The 14,712-nt window shown below is 45.8% G+C and overlaps 1 protein-coding gene across 3 annotated transcripts in view; it reads right to left on the bottom strand.

Moving 5' to 3' along the window:
• Positions 1 to 808: 808 nt before the first annotated feature.
• The window catches only part of WDHD1 (WD repeat and HMG-box DNA binding protein 1), an 80,183-nt gene continuing 66,279 nt past the window's right edge, over positions 809 to 14,712 (bottom strand). For 2 of the 3 annotated variants that reach the window (XM_088444140.1, XM_088444141.1), the window contains exons 20-26: positions 11,942 to 12,078; positions 11,337 to 11,393; positions 11,212 to 11,255; positions 6,866 to 7,030; positions 5,323 to 5,444; positions 3,229 to 3,364; positions 809 to 1,731 (exon numbers count right to left, since the gene is read on the bottom strand). In XM_088444140.1, coding sequence (XP_088300266.1) covers positions 1,537 to 1,731; positions 3,229 to 3,364; positions 5,323 to 5,444; positions 6,866 to 7,030; positions 11,212 to 11,255; positions 11,337 to 11,393; positions 11,942 to 12,078 — 856 coding nt within the window. In that variant the 3' untranslated portion in view covers positions 809 to 1,536. The remainder of the gene's footprint in view (positions 1,732 to 3,228; positions 3,365 to 5,322; positions 5,445 to 6,865; positions 7,031 to 11,211; positions 11,256 to 11,336; positions 11,394 to 11,941; positions 12,079 to 14,712) is intronic. The other variant, XM_088444142.1, reaches the window with a different exon arrangement.

Below are 14,712 nucleotides of genomic sequence, written 5' to 3'. Positions count from 1 at the left end.
CCCAACGACCCCCCCCACCGCCTGTCACCACCCACAAACGGCACTTCCTGTCAATCACTCTACTTTGGGTCTGCGTGGCCTCTGCGATCGCTGACCCAATCGCATTAGCTATATCACACACTGCGATGCATACGCAGTATGCAACAATCGGCCGATTGCGTGCGTATAAGCAACTGCGATCCGAGTTGAACCAGGCCCACTGTTCTCAAGTGTGGGACTATATAGCGGGCGTTCCATATTCTCTGTCTTTATTTGTGGAGAAGCCTCCATCTGTAGAAGGAGAACAGGTTATTACTGCCACCTTTTGTACTGCAACATTAACGTATTACTTCAAGTACTTACGGTGTATAATAAAGAAGTGTTTTTGAATATATTCCTGGTGACAGAGTCGCATATTTTTAGAATTGTTCAGCTATTTAAGTTTCTGGGCGCGTTTAGAATACATACAGATTGCCCTATTGCCCTAGGCTTTTTTTGTGTGTTCTGTCCCCATTGATCTTGTGTTGGGTGTGTCCAGGCCTTCGCCCATCCACCCAGTGACTTTGTAGAGGTATTCAACATTTGGCACTCCATCGGCTGTGGAACTACACATCCCAGCATGCCCTGTCACATCATCCAGCATACCCGGTCACATCATGCCCTAAAGGCAAAACAATGGCAGAGCATGGTGGGATGTGTAGTTACACAACAGCTGGAGGGCTGCATGTTGTATACCCCCTGCTGTATTGTATAGGGGTCACTGTGGATTTCCCAATCAAGTTACGCTTCCAGAACGAATACATATCATGCAGACAAGTAACGGGGTCATTGTACAAATCTTTATTTACAACACATTCAACCTTTTCTTTAACAATTATGCATCAAATACATGTACAATAAGCCAAACAAATCCATAAAAACTAGATGACAAAAGAGAGGAAAATATAAAGTTTCACATTCAATAGTGAACAGAAAAATTAAGTAAGTTTGCTCCAACGCATTTAAAATGACGCAATTAAATGTGCGTGCGATCGTTTCACAGATGCTTTGTCACAGGACAAAGACAAAACTATTCTTGTGCCTAGAGTTATCCATGAAATACCGTTTGGATGGGACTGCTGGAAATCTGATTATACCAATAGTTGAAATATACTTTTATTGCAGTATTTGCCATGTACATGGGTTGGGCTGTCTAATGCGCACACTGTTACCCCCACCTCTACTGTTATGCAGTAATTGAGTGGGTAAAGCACGGAGTTCGCAGACATTGCCCAGTGTGGTCTGACCAGGCAATCATTTGGCAGAGGCCTCTGGAAATGGTTATAGCAGGTTGATTCATCAATCCAGTTACATGGGATGATTTACACATCAAAGTCCTGATGGAGGTTATTTAAATATTGCCGAGCTTGTCCATAAGAACCGAATCCATGAAACACATCCACCGCTTAAGGCGCCCGAACAGGGCGTAAAGAGCAAACGGAATCTTCCAAGACAAAGTCCCGCCACAATTGCGCTCTCGCAGAAATAGAAAGGACAATCGTTCTTATGAAAGATCTCTCAGTCCTTTTTAAATGCAAATGCCGACAGCTTGCTGTTGGTGGACTGATCGAAAGACTTGCGCTTCTTGCCCAAACCGGCGTCATCCTGTGTCTCTGCCGCAGGACTTTCCGCTGACTCCCGATTCTCCTGCTCTTCCCGTTTCCTCTTCTTTGATTCTGTAGAATCGTCACTTTTGGCTCTTTCTGTCCACATCTAATAAGAGAATTAAAATTATATATTCATTTTATTATTATTATTAAACCCTCCCAGGATCAGAGGTGATTTACACTTCAAAAAATCTGACTGAGTTTTCACGCACTGGGCATTATTTTCCTGTGGTGTAACAGAATAGCTGAGAAGCACATTGGTCTAAGACTTGTCCTTGCCAGTGTGAACCATGGTTCAACATGCATGTCATTAGCTGTACTCACCATCCTCTCCTCATTAGTCAGTGCCCTGACCTTACCAGTGTGGTCGATGGTTCCCCATACAAGTCATTAGCTGTACTCACCATCCTCTCCTCATTAGTCAGTGCCCTGACCTTACCAGTGTGGTCGATGGTTCCCCATACAAGTCATTAGCTGTACTCACCATCCTCTCCTCATCAGTCAGTGCCCTGACCTTACCAGTGTAGACCATGGTTCCCCATACACGTCATTAGCTGTACTCACCATCCTCTCCTCATTAGTCAGTGCCCTGACCTTACCAGTGTAGACCATGGTTCCCCATACACGTCATTAGCTGTACTCACCATCCTCTCCTCATCAGTCAGTGCCCTGACCTTACCAGTGTAGACCATGGTTCCCCATACCAGTCATTAGCTGTACTCACCATCCTCTCCTCATTAGTCAGTGCCCTGACCTTACCAGTGTAGACCATGGTTCCCCATACCATTCATTAGCTGTACTCACCATCCTCTCCTCATTAGTCAGTGCCCTGACCTTACCAGTGTAGACCATGGTTCCCCATACAAGTCATTAGCTGTACTCACCATCCTCTCCTCATCAGTCAGTGCCTTGACCTTACCAGTGTAGACCATGGTTCCCCATACCAGTCATTAGCTGTACTCACCATCCTCTCCTCATTAGTCAGTGCACTGACCTTACCAGTGTAGACCATGGTTCCCCATACACGTCATTAGCTGTACTCACCATCCTCTCCTCATCAGTCAGTGCCCTGACCTTACCAGTGTAGACCATGGTTCCCCATACCAGTCATTAGCTGTACTCACCATCCTCTCCTCATCAGTCAGTGCCCTGACCTTACCAGTGTAGACCATGGTTCCCCATACACGTCATAGCTGTACTCACCATCCTCTCCTCATCAGTCAGTGCCTTGACCTTACCAGTGTAGACCATGGTTCCCCATACCATTCATTAGCTGTACTCACCATCCTCTCCTCATTAGTCAGTGCCCTGACCTTACCAGTATAGACCATGGTTCCCCATACAAGTCATTAGCTGTACTCACCATCCTCTCCTCATCAGTCAGTGCCTTGACCTTACCAGTGTAGACCATGGTTCCCCATACCAGTCATTAGCTGTACTCCCCATCCTCTCCTCATTAGTCAGTGCCCTGACCTTACCAGTGTAGACCATGGTTCCCCATACACGTCATTAGCTGTACTCACCATCCTCTCCTCATTAGTCAGTGCCCTAACCTTACCAGTGTAGACCATGGTTCCCCATACCAGTCATTAGCTGTACTCACCATCCTCTCCTCATTAGTCAGTGCCCTGAATCGGTTCATCCCCTCCTTAATAATTTCAGACTCCTCAAGTTCAGAGTCCTCAGACAAAATACTCGTCCGATTCTCATCCAACCAAAGTTGGAAGCCGGTTTTGGGTCTGTGAATAAAGGTAAAAGCATTATCACTACACACCACTGCGTACTATGTATAATTTGAGCCACTAGTAATTTGTTTTAACTGAAGTTATAAGATCCCATTTATTGCTGGGAAGCTAGAAACTAACAGACAACCATTCCATTAATAGAGACGTTGCAGGAACGTTTAGGTTTGTGTCTAATAAGTCGGTGATTCCAGTGAATGTGTCACATGAATACATCCGCTGCTACAGTCTATCTAACTAGACATCTTATTAGTAGCACTCAAGTTATCTTTTTTTAGGGGTTTGCTACAAAACACTGACAGTGGCTAGATAGACAATCAATAGGTCGACAACAGATGATCGACAGAAATAGGTCAACAGTGTCGTATGGTCGACCGTTAAAAAGGTCGACATGAACTTAGGTCGTTAGGAACAAAATGTCAACACAAATGGCTGACATTTTCTTGAGTGTTATTTTAACCTAATCCTCCCCCCTTGTGACTAACTCTAAGGCTGGGTACACATCAGGCGATATATTGGCAGATATATCGCATCGACGCGGATCGAAACGATATAAAGTGTACCCTCAATTGCGCGATCAAGTGTGTCGTCGTCCTATCTGATGTGATGCATTGTCAGATGGGCCGAGGTCGCTGACAACCCCACGGAGGTGAATGCAGGATAGAAGGGTATATTGTGCAGTGTGTACGGCCGCCCGAAATATCCTTACATCGGGCGTCGGGTCGGCTGGGATACACATTGTTCTGATGTGTACCTTACCCTCTACCTGGTGCCTAACTCTAACCCTCTGCCAAGTGCCTTGACCCTCATCCTAACCCTAAATGTCATGAAAAATGCTGAAAACCCCCCCCCACATGTTGACCTTTTCTGTGTCGACCATTTGACATCAACCTATTTTAGGTCATTTTATTTTTAAATAGACTACGGCTACCGAATGGACGTTACACTTATTCTCTAGAGGACTATATTCTAAATATTTAGTTAAAGCCGAATTTGTGGTTCTATGGGGAAACATAAGCAGTTAGTACAGAGAAGATGAAATTACAAGGTTTCCAGTTTATTTTCCTTCCGCTACGGAGATAATTCACTGACAAACAAAATAATGATGCAACATTGCAGAAGTATACAGCCCTGGGCCGTTCGTGTCTGCGCTCCATATTATTTTAATGCCAAGCCACAGAGTTTTTAAATTAGATTTATTCGTTACACATGTCTACTGCCAGGCCCAGATCTGCTCCGAGTTAGTGTGTGTACAAATTGCCACGCTTAAAACCCATGAATAGAAGTCTTGTGTCTGAGAAACACACACATTTCGCTTCAGAAGGCGGAGAGGGGCCAGGAGGATAGGACCCCCACCAGAAGCCCCCCCCAGGCTGGTTAGGTAATGAGAATTATCACTTTCTTATTAAGTAAGGGCCTCAATAGATAACCAAGCCATCCTCGCGGTATTTCATAGTGAAGCCTTTTTGCTAGAGGAGATCATGAGATATAGACAGGATAATGTACATCCAAGCATAAACACATCTATAATTAAACATTTAATACGTATGTGGGTGGTTACTGGAGTATTATTACTAAGTTGCATGAAGATATCCTCTATAGGGTGCTTGCACACAAAAAATGAACAGGAAAAACTGAGAGCAGCTTAAATCAGACAAAGGTTAGGAGGAGGGTCCCAATGGGGGGAGTCGTCCAGCCAATGGGAAAGCAGGATTCATCTCGAATGGCCTGGGGTTAAAGCGCACACAGATATGCAGGGCGATGGACAGGATTACTACTGCATATAATCTTAGATGTATACAGCAGTGGTGGGTGGGAGTGTGGTACAGCGTGCAGGAAAGGTGCAGCACAATGCCGATATAAAAAACAGCACACAAAGTATTGTGGAATGACCAACAACACAGTAATTAAAAGGACATTAGAATGGCGATCGGGTCGGGGAGGGCTCAACCTACCTTTTTGGCTCGGTGTTCTCCGGCGCTGAGCTCGGAGATGGAACTGGAATGTTTTTCTCTTTATCTTGTGTTTTCTTCACATTGGCTTTAGGTTGGATATTTTGGAATAACGTAGCCTGGCCCTAACAGAAAATAAAGATACCTTGGAGTTTGACTCGTTACAAATAAAAACTGAACACATAGTAACTGGCGCACACATGATTGGTTGCTTCTAGATTGGGGCAAAAGTAAGAGAACTCAAAGGTTCAAGTTTCTACGCCCAGCTGAAATAAATCAGCCACGTTCACCAGTTTGCAGTATACAGATTTTGCTTACACAGAATTGGATACAAATAGGGGAAAATATATATATCTATAGGTTAAAGTGTCAGAATCGCTCTATCTACTCAGTTGGTCATTGCACTTGGTCATATTTCTGAGGGCGTTCCACACACTGCTTAGTCACGGACTTCGATCTACAAATAAACTGCAGCAGACCTTCTTACCGCCTTTAAACAGCAGACAGATCAGTTTATATTACATTTACACCTCATTTCTAGGTTCCCGAATACAGTAAAAACGAATAAATAAATGATTAAACAAAAAAGTTGACATAAAAATATATATGCCGACTGTATTTCTCAGAAGTTTAAAGGATGATCAAATAAGTATTGCAAAAGTATTTGGGTGGAAAATACAGGGACTTTCCTTTGACAATGAGGACACTGGGAGCCCAAGCTAGGACCAAGCTGTAAGTGTGTATAGATCACATGTATGGGGAACATACATGTGAGCATGGAGTTTAAATATACGTGTTTACATTTCTTGCTTTGGAACATGTATGAAGACGGCAAAGCTAATGCCAACCCATCACAGCATCTCACTTACTGTTTGTCGGGCTCCGTGTAGGAGGCGCTGTTTTGTCTGCAATGCTCGCCACCAGTGCGGGGTGAGCAGAGGTTGAGGCACAGAGGAGGGCGAGCCCTCCGGGATCTTTCTACCAGCAGGGGGCAGCTCTGCTCAGTGAGCATTTGTTGATCACTGTGCCCTGGCTGGCGTTCTATGCGCTCAGTGAACTCTTGTATAAGTCAGGCCAGCCCTGGGTACCTGCTGCTGTGACTCTCTGCCAATCACGGATGCTGGTATAGAATCTACGTATTATGGATTGACAGCTGGATGGTTTGGCGAAAATGCCGGGAGGTGTGTCTGTGAAAAAGGCCCTGGGGAGAAGACTGATTTGGGTTATTTGAGTTGACCCTTTGTTCAGGCTATCCATTGAGAAGGTACTAGTGACCCCACTGAGGCATGAGGCACTTTGTGCCTGAAAGTTACAGGGTTTCTTTTCCTGCCAGACAAACCAACACAGCAATGGGCTGTGTTGGCCCGTATACAGAATCCGCAGTAGGCAACAGGAACACTTCAAACCCATTAGAGAAAACATCTAGTAAAAAACAAACATCCCCTAACCTACAACATGATGCAAAGAGCAGCTCGAAGCCATTTCCTGGGCTGGGAACCTATAGATCAGGTGAGAGATGGAAACAGAACGGGTCTATGCAAATTACCTTCTTAGGCTTTGCCCGCGGGGGGAGGGGCTTTATGAGCACAGAATCCGACTTGCTCGCAGCCTGCTTTACAGCCACCGGGGGCTTCTTAGTCAGTTTGCTCATGTTATCTAGGATGCGCGTGGAGTTCCCGGCCAGTGCTGGGCTTTTCTGGCTTGCGGATACCTGGTGATGATACAAGATCATTATAAGACACGCTCCAGAAACGAGCATTTTGTGGACTAAAATAATTATACATTAAAAAAAAATAAACATCTAACACATTTCTTTAGAAAACAAGTTGGTCAGCTTCAAACGGTCTAGCACAGACTGTAAAATGACAGAAGCTGATTGGTTGGTTCTTATTTCTCTCCCACTTTATCTCTCCATCCAATATTTGATACATCTCCCCCATTATTGGGTTAGTTCATGCGAGAGATAATTTTCACCCACACACACAACAGGAAAACAATAACTGAATAATGTCTGACAATCCTCCTCCAGCCGAGCAGCCTGCAGTTACCTGACGAGCACATCCCTGGGGCAGGAGGAGTATACACGGAATACAAAGACCATAAATATACAACTTCCTAAACAATAACATAACACAGCCCATCACCAGAGCGCACAGCGGGAGGGCGTCCTATGCCATGCAGTTACACTCCCCCACCTGGCGGAATGCGCAGTCACTTATCTAGAATAGGAAATCCTACTCAAATGTAAGATCGCCGAAAAAACTATGTAATCCACCTGGCGATTGTTTGGCTGCCATCTCGTCCTTTGTGCATCACATGACTAAACGATTATCAGTTTTTCGCTTGACCCCTGCTCTCCATTTTGGAGAAACCCCCCCTGCCTTCCCAGAAGTAGATAAACTTGAGGGCAGATCTGTGTGGCCGTCCTATGGTGCGGCCGCGATTGGTCGTTATATCATGATAGGTCTCTCCACTTCTTCGCTTATCTACCCTTCACCTCTGGCCTTCCAACCCAAATATCTTTTTGTTATCTGCAACTCAGGCACGCTGTGCACAGTGGAGGGGTACCTCTAATATCTCTGAATCTCCGTTTTGGCTGTTAGTCTGTACCTTCCGTGGAAAGAAGGCTACCTCCCTAACCTACTCTGCTCTACTCTCACATCATGGGGCCGGTGAGGAGTCTTAGACTTTGAATTTATGCAGTTAAAGGCAAATTGAGATAAATGTTAATGCAGGAACAGTCCCTAAAATAGATCCCTTTTTGCAATGGAAGATTTCTTCTGATAAAGCAGGCAGCCGGGTGGCGAAACGCGTGTCAAGCATCACTGGGACTCTGACAGAAGAGTGATGGAGGAATGTTTTTTTGTCTGATGATGATAATGTTCTGAGAGGCATGGATGGGATCTGTAGTTGGAGGGTGTGCTGGCCCTTGTAGTGCCATATTGAAGGTTCCTGGGGTGCCTCCAGCTGAGTTAGTTCTCAATTTAGAATTACATAAAGGTGCTATTATGTAGCATAAGAAAATCCATAAATGTACAGTATGACCCAAAATGGGTGCGATCATCACGTATCATTAGGACCACTAGAAAACAGACGCCGTGGTGTGGCTGAACCATATATTTGTAAATTTATGTACGGAGATCTCTGCAATTACTATTATTCTATAGGATGAAAATTTCTTTACTGGCCTATGTGCAGGGGTCTGGGGGAAGTTTTTTTTTAGCCACGCACCTGTAATGTCCTTATAAATTGTTTGAGCAACCACCATTAATGAGGGGATAAGGATTTACCCCCTTATTAAAGTTGCCTGTTTACCCTTAGACATTGTGAGCGCAATTGTTATTTTTATACAAAAAAAACCTGTTGCTGTATCACCACTATTTACGATTCTCTGAAGGTCAGAAATAAATAAAAATCCATGGCATGTGGCCAGACATTTCATTAACAAGTGTGAAGAAAACTCACCTACAGATGTGTCCACATACATCTTACTTCCATGCACATTAAACAGCCCTTCTAGTCTCGCCATGCCACTCGTTAGCGCTGAGTGTCTTTTTGTGCGACTTTTTACCTTCAAATGTGTCTTATTCGCAAAGTTATGTGAATAGGACGAACCGGCAGCTTCTGCTGATTAAAATGATATGCGGCATGCCTATATTCTGTGTGCAACTGCGGGTGTACCTGCATGCTAAATGCTACGTTACAGTGTCACAGCCGCTGACACTGTAACGTAGCATTCTGCATGGAGATACAGCCGCACACAGAACATAGGCATGTCGCATATCATTTTAATCAGCAGAAGCTGCTTGTGCAGCCTATTCACATCACTTTGTGAAAGAGACACAGGCAAAACGTTGCATTAAAAGACACTCAGCGCTACTGAATCGCATGGCCCTGGCGCGTTATGTTTAATGTGACTTGTAGCATATGGAGGTAAGATGTATGTGCACACATCTGAAAAAAGTGAATAGCGTATACGAATTAAAGGGATTTTTTATTTTATTTTATCACACAGTGTGCACAATATCTTTTCCCTTGGCGTTTCCCGCTTTATCTTTACGCTAATGAGAAGCCCTTGTATTAAATTGGTTTAGCTAAATAAGAATAAGGAATTTCGGAAACTGTTTGTAGTAGATCGTCAGACAAGCCACCTGGGCCCGGGACCACACACAAATGTTAAAGTCATTTTATTCTGGTTTTGCTGTAAAGTATTTAAAAATGCAGAACAGACCAAAAGGTGGATTTATCGCTATAGAGCCCAGGAGTGTGGCACAGGGAAAGGGACAGGTCTCATGTCACGGGGTTGCGTTATGATATCACTTGGGCCGCTGCCAGGGTACAGGGGGTCAGCACACAGCTCTGTAACCGGCACAGGAGGATGGGACTAAAGAAAAGCACCTCTGTGCGGGCTGGGTGCCTCCTCCACTTTCCCATATAAAAATATAACTAGGGACAGCAGGAAAAACTAAGGAAATAATTGGACTACGAATGGAGATCCAAAATACTCCTAGCTCCATTTAGTACAGAATTAGTACTACACTGGCCCGCAGGGCGGGATTGGCCATCTAGAACTTATGTCAAATGCCAGAAGGGCCAATAGCCTCAGGGCCGGCTCGAGGAGGGCGGAAGTGCCCCTGCCCTCCACCCCACGCCACCGGATACATGATATGAGCTCAGGGCGAGGGAAAGGGTGGCGGCAGTGATGGGCCGGGAAGAGACAGGGGCATGTCGAGAGGCCATGTCCCTGTGACTCGCAGCACGCCCCCTTGAAACTTAACACACGCCCCCTTCGCGAGAGCTGGGCACCCAGGGCTGATCTACAGCCCCAGTCCATCCCTGCTTTCCCGTATAGTTCATTTAATGTATTTCCTGCAATGTTATAGCCGTGTCTTCGTTTTACTGAACACAGAACCTGTACAAAGTTGTTTTTTTTAGCAAAATATTCTGCACTTTTATCAGGACTGAAGAAAAAAAAACCCCAAAAAACCCCAAAAAACACAAATCCCCTAACTACACCGGACGGCTAAAGCCGCTTCCATGAGCAGCGGTTACCTATTGCCAAGATCATTGCGTGATGTATTTGAAGGCTTTAAATTAAGATTTCTTTAAATTGATATTGTGACTCATTCTTCGCCCCCAGGCTAATAGAACTAGAGATAATATTGCTCCTGTACATCCACGCACGATATGTATGTCCCTTCCTGATACTATAGGAACTTTCCGAGATAAATGTTCAGGGTAGAGTTTGTGAACTGTCCTGAGGGGAAGATAAAGGGCGACTCCAAACAAAGAAATGTAGTTTTGGAAACTGAAGACTTTATATAAATATATAAATAAATAAAAAACCCGCATTCGCACGGTGAGCAGCATTAATGCATTCGGTATGATTCACCGCCGGCCGCATGGCTGGCGGTTCAAATCCCAGCAGCGGCTGCCCAACAGAGGATGAAATGCCGATCGTCCTAAAGCTAAGTATAAACTAACCTAATTTTACCCCTAACCCTCCTTTAGGGGTGCCTAACCCTAACCTCCCCTCCCCTTGTGCCTAATCCTAATCCCCCATCTAAGTGCCTAAACCTGACCCCCCCTTCCCCGCCGCCTAAACCCAAGTCTCCCGGGGGAGTGCCTAGCCCTAACCTCCCCCCGGGCGGGTGGCTAACCCTAACCCCCCCTTCCCCTAGCCTAACCCTAACCTCCCGGGGGGGTGCCTAACCCTAAGTCCACCCCGGGAGCCCTAAACCTAACCCTCCCCCTCCCGCAGCTGTCCACGTTGCATTATAAAACTCCGTTCTACTTAAAGCTGAATTTTATTACCATATGGAACACATAAGGAGATCATTGCATTTACAGCCCGAAGGTTTACAATATTGAAATAAAAAGAAAAGAAAGCACCTTGAAAGGGTTGACCCTGCCTTGGCTGCTGGACACGATTGCCCCTGAGGGAAGAGAAAATGGATCCGTAATCACTGTATAATAATGAGGCAGAGGACGAGCGTGCTAACAGGAAAACCGCTTACCAGCCATCGCAGTGGGCTGCTCAGGTGACGTGATGCTCTTGCTGGAAGAAGTTACTGCTGGGAAAACAGGAGGGATAAATAGTTACACCAGCTATCCTGTCTGTAAACCTTTTGTTTCTAAAACAAACTTGGTCAGCGACAATATAAATCTGCCCGGTTCCAACCGGAATGGTGACCGCGCAAACTAACCCCCCTGTCCTCATACTGTAATACCTCCAGGGAGACGTTACACTGTGTCTATATTTAAACGCTGAATTAAAGTTTGGATTATAGCAGCCAATCCTGACAATTTTTATAAAAAAAAACATTTGGAGTCAGACATGAAAGGTGGGCGGAGCTATGCAAATATTAGGGGCTGATTCAGGGGTGGACGCAGAAGCGGCAACTGGCAGTTGCCCGTCTGCGGTTTTATGCAAATACCGCGTGCGTCTGAAATCTGTAGGGACACAATCGTAAAGAACGCGCGGAGCGATCTATACGCATGCGCAGTAGCAAAATATCACTCCACTACGTCTGACATTGGCAGTGCGCCCGCCTCGGAATGAGCCCCATGTCGGCAGGCGTAGGGGTTAGCAATGAGCGCTGTAGTGATTGCTGGAACAGACCCGTCTTTGCTCTCAGTTTGGGGGTTTCTGGAGGCTCCTCTTGTTCCGGTTCCTCATAGTCGTCCTCTCCATCCACGTCCTGCTCCTCCTGCGCGGCTGGCTTCGGTTCTCCCCACTCTGTGGCACTCCTGTTGTATCTGGAGGAACACCACCGTATTTTGTTTAAAACCATAAATACTCGTCATCACTAAGGAACCACAGTTTCATATTGTTTACTTTAAAATATTTGGGAAATAGGTCTAAAAAAATAAATTTTAGTTACAGGACTTCATGCAGTTTCTACATTTGAACAATTTATTCAGTATAGTTTCCATTAATTGCCTTCTCTTCCCCATAGTCCTCTCCCTTGTGTTATGGGGTACGAGAACCCTCTCCCAATCTCACAATACAATAACTTGGGGGGGGGTATCACATTAATGACAAAGGTTTTATACAGAAATGACAATATACAGTCACGTAACCTAGGTTGTCCCCTGGGCTTCCACACACTCACTTTAGTGCTGCAGAAAATTAGAGTTATGGAATAACATGCCTCAGTTAACTCTTTTTCTTCGAGGTCCATAGGGTCCACAGGATCTACCTTGGGGTATGTAGTTGGAGAGATCCATTGCACCAAACAGCTACAGCTTTAAAGCTCCCAGCATGCACTGGTCCTCCTCCCTATATACACTGCCCCCAGCCACAGGCATTCAGTTTGTAAACAAGTCTAACGGCAAGAGACGCAAAGTGGAGAAGGAAGTACACTCTCAAAATACGAAAAGGGAATCAGTGATACAAAAAGGCAAAGAACAGATCCCAACTGAGGCCAGGTGCATCAGGGTGGGTGCCCTGAGGACATCGAAGAAAGAGTTAACTGAGGTAATGTTATAGCATAACGCTAATTTTCTTCTTCAGGGTCCATAGGGTCCACAGGATCTACCTTGGGGACGTTCTAAAGCAGTTCCCTTAAGGGTGGGGACGCTCCTGAGCAGAGAGGAGAATTCGCCGTCCAAAGAAAGCATCCTGGGAGGCAAAAGTATCAAATGCATAGAATGTAATAAAGGTATGGACGGAAGACCAAATGGCTGCGTTGCACAGCTGTTCAGCCGAGGCGCCATGTTTAAACGCCCACGATGATCCAACAGGCCGCGCCTAGTACCGCTAAACTCAGAAGTTCAAAAAAACGAAGGTAAATCATAAAATAAAAGCCTGGGACTGTCTAGGCAGTCCCGCTGTTAAACAGGTGCGTCTGGATACTTGCCGCGCACCAAACAAAAAAACGGAATGCCTGTGGCTGGGGGCAGGGTATATAGGGAGGAGGACCAGTGCATGCTGGGAGCTTTAAAGCTGTAGCTGTTTGGTGCAATGGATCTCTCCAACTACATACCCCAAAGGTAGATCCTGTGGACCCTATGGACCCTGAAGAAATGTGATACTTTGTCAAAGTTCCACTATCGCATCACAATATTAATACAGAGTTTGTACAGACGGCCAGGGTGTTATACCATGTTTCCCCAATAATAAGACACTGTCTTATTTTTTTTTTTGGTCAAAAAAACTCCATAGGGCTTATTTTCGGGGTAGGGCTTATTTTAATTAACATTGACAGCATAATGCCCTCGGTCCTGCTTTTATCCCCATCATGCCCTCAGTCCTGCTTTTATCCCCATCATGCCCTCAGTCCTGCTTTTTATCCCCATCATGCCCTCAGTCCTCCCAGCGGGAGCGCGCAATTGTGCATACACAATTTGTCGTGCCAAAACGCCAAATCGTGCCAATATCGTCCTGGTGTGTATGCACCCTAAGTCGTGTCCCTACGCCGTCCCCAATGGCGGCAATCACATATACATTTTAAACCCATATTTCTGAAGACACACTGGGTCTGATGGGAGAGCTGAACGCCAGTCGGCTGTGACTGCTCCCACACTGCCTGCATGGAAATAAATGCGCACAGTCGCCCGCATGAAGAGTTCATACCGCCACCAATCCGTGCGCATGGTTTGATACAGTCATCTCATTATCAGTGCGCAATTTCACCAGCTCTGTCCTTCGTGAAAAACATGTGTCCGGAAACAGGTGTACAGGCGCTTACAGCCAACTCCGCGTGCCCACAATTCCAGCCATACGCCCGCACTGATACGCCTACGAGAACGTCTGGTTACAGTATATAACTCTGCATCGCCCGTAGTTGCATCTGCTGGGTTACAGGGAAGGAGCACGCAGAAGACACGCACGTGACACTCCGCAACTGCATATAAACTCTCCACCAGCCCACAAAGGATCTGTCCCCATTGCTAAAGTTTACAGGGCCAATACACGTGTGTGTTAAGTACGGGGGGAGCAGGAGTAGTTAGCAGCGAGGACATGACTTCTACGTGAGACGGCTCTAGAAAATGCTTTGAAGACTTGGGAGTTTCGTAAGTGCAATCCGGAGTGAGGAATTCTGCCGGCATGAGGGACTCATTAGTAGCGCTACCTGCGGAGATCACATGCAGATATACACACAGATGTGATGGGCGACAAAGTTCCTAGAAGCACTACCTCTCGGCGATGGATTCCAGCGCACCATTAATAGATGTGCACTTACCATCTCCACAATGTAAAGCCATTTATGGAGATCCTAAAGGTGCGTACACACGGTACGATAAAAATGCACGCTATGAGCGATATCGTTATCATGCCTCCATCCCACCAACGACCGGCGATGCGCGGGCACGTATGGGCGATAAAGATATCGTCCATCGACCGTGCATGCAGGCCAACCTGGACGATATCAACCAGGTTACTATAGG

Source organism: Taudactylus pleione, unplaced genomic scaffold, assembly GCF_031769625.1.
Source record: "Taudactylus pleione unplaced genomic scaffold, aTauple2 ptg000350l, whole genome shotgun sequence".
Lineage (NCBI taxonomy): Eukaryota > Metazoa > Chordata > Amphibia > Anura > Myobatrachidae > Taudactylus > Taudactylus pleione.
Note: the sequence above shows the minus strand (reverse complement) of the source record. Positions and strands in the feature narration are given on the sequence as shown.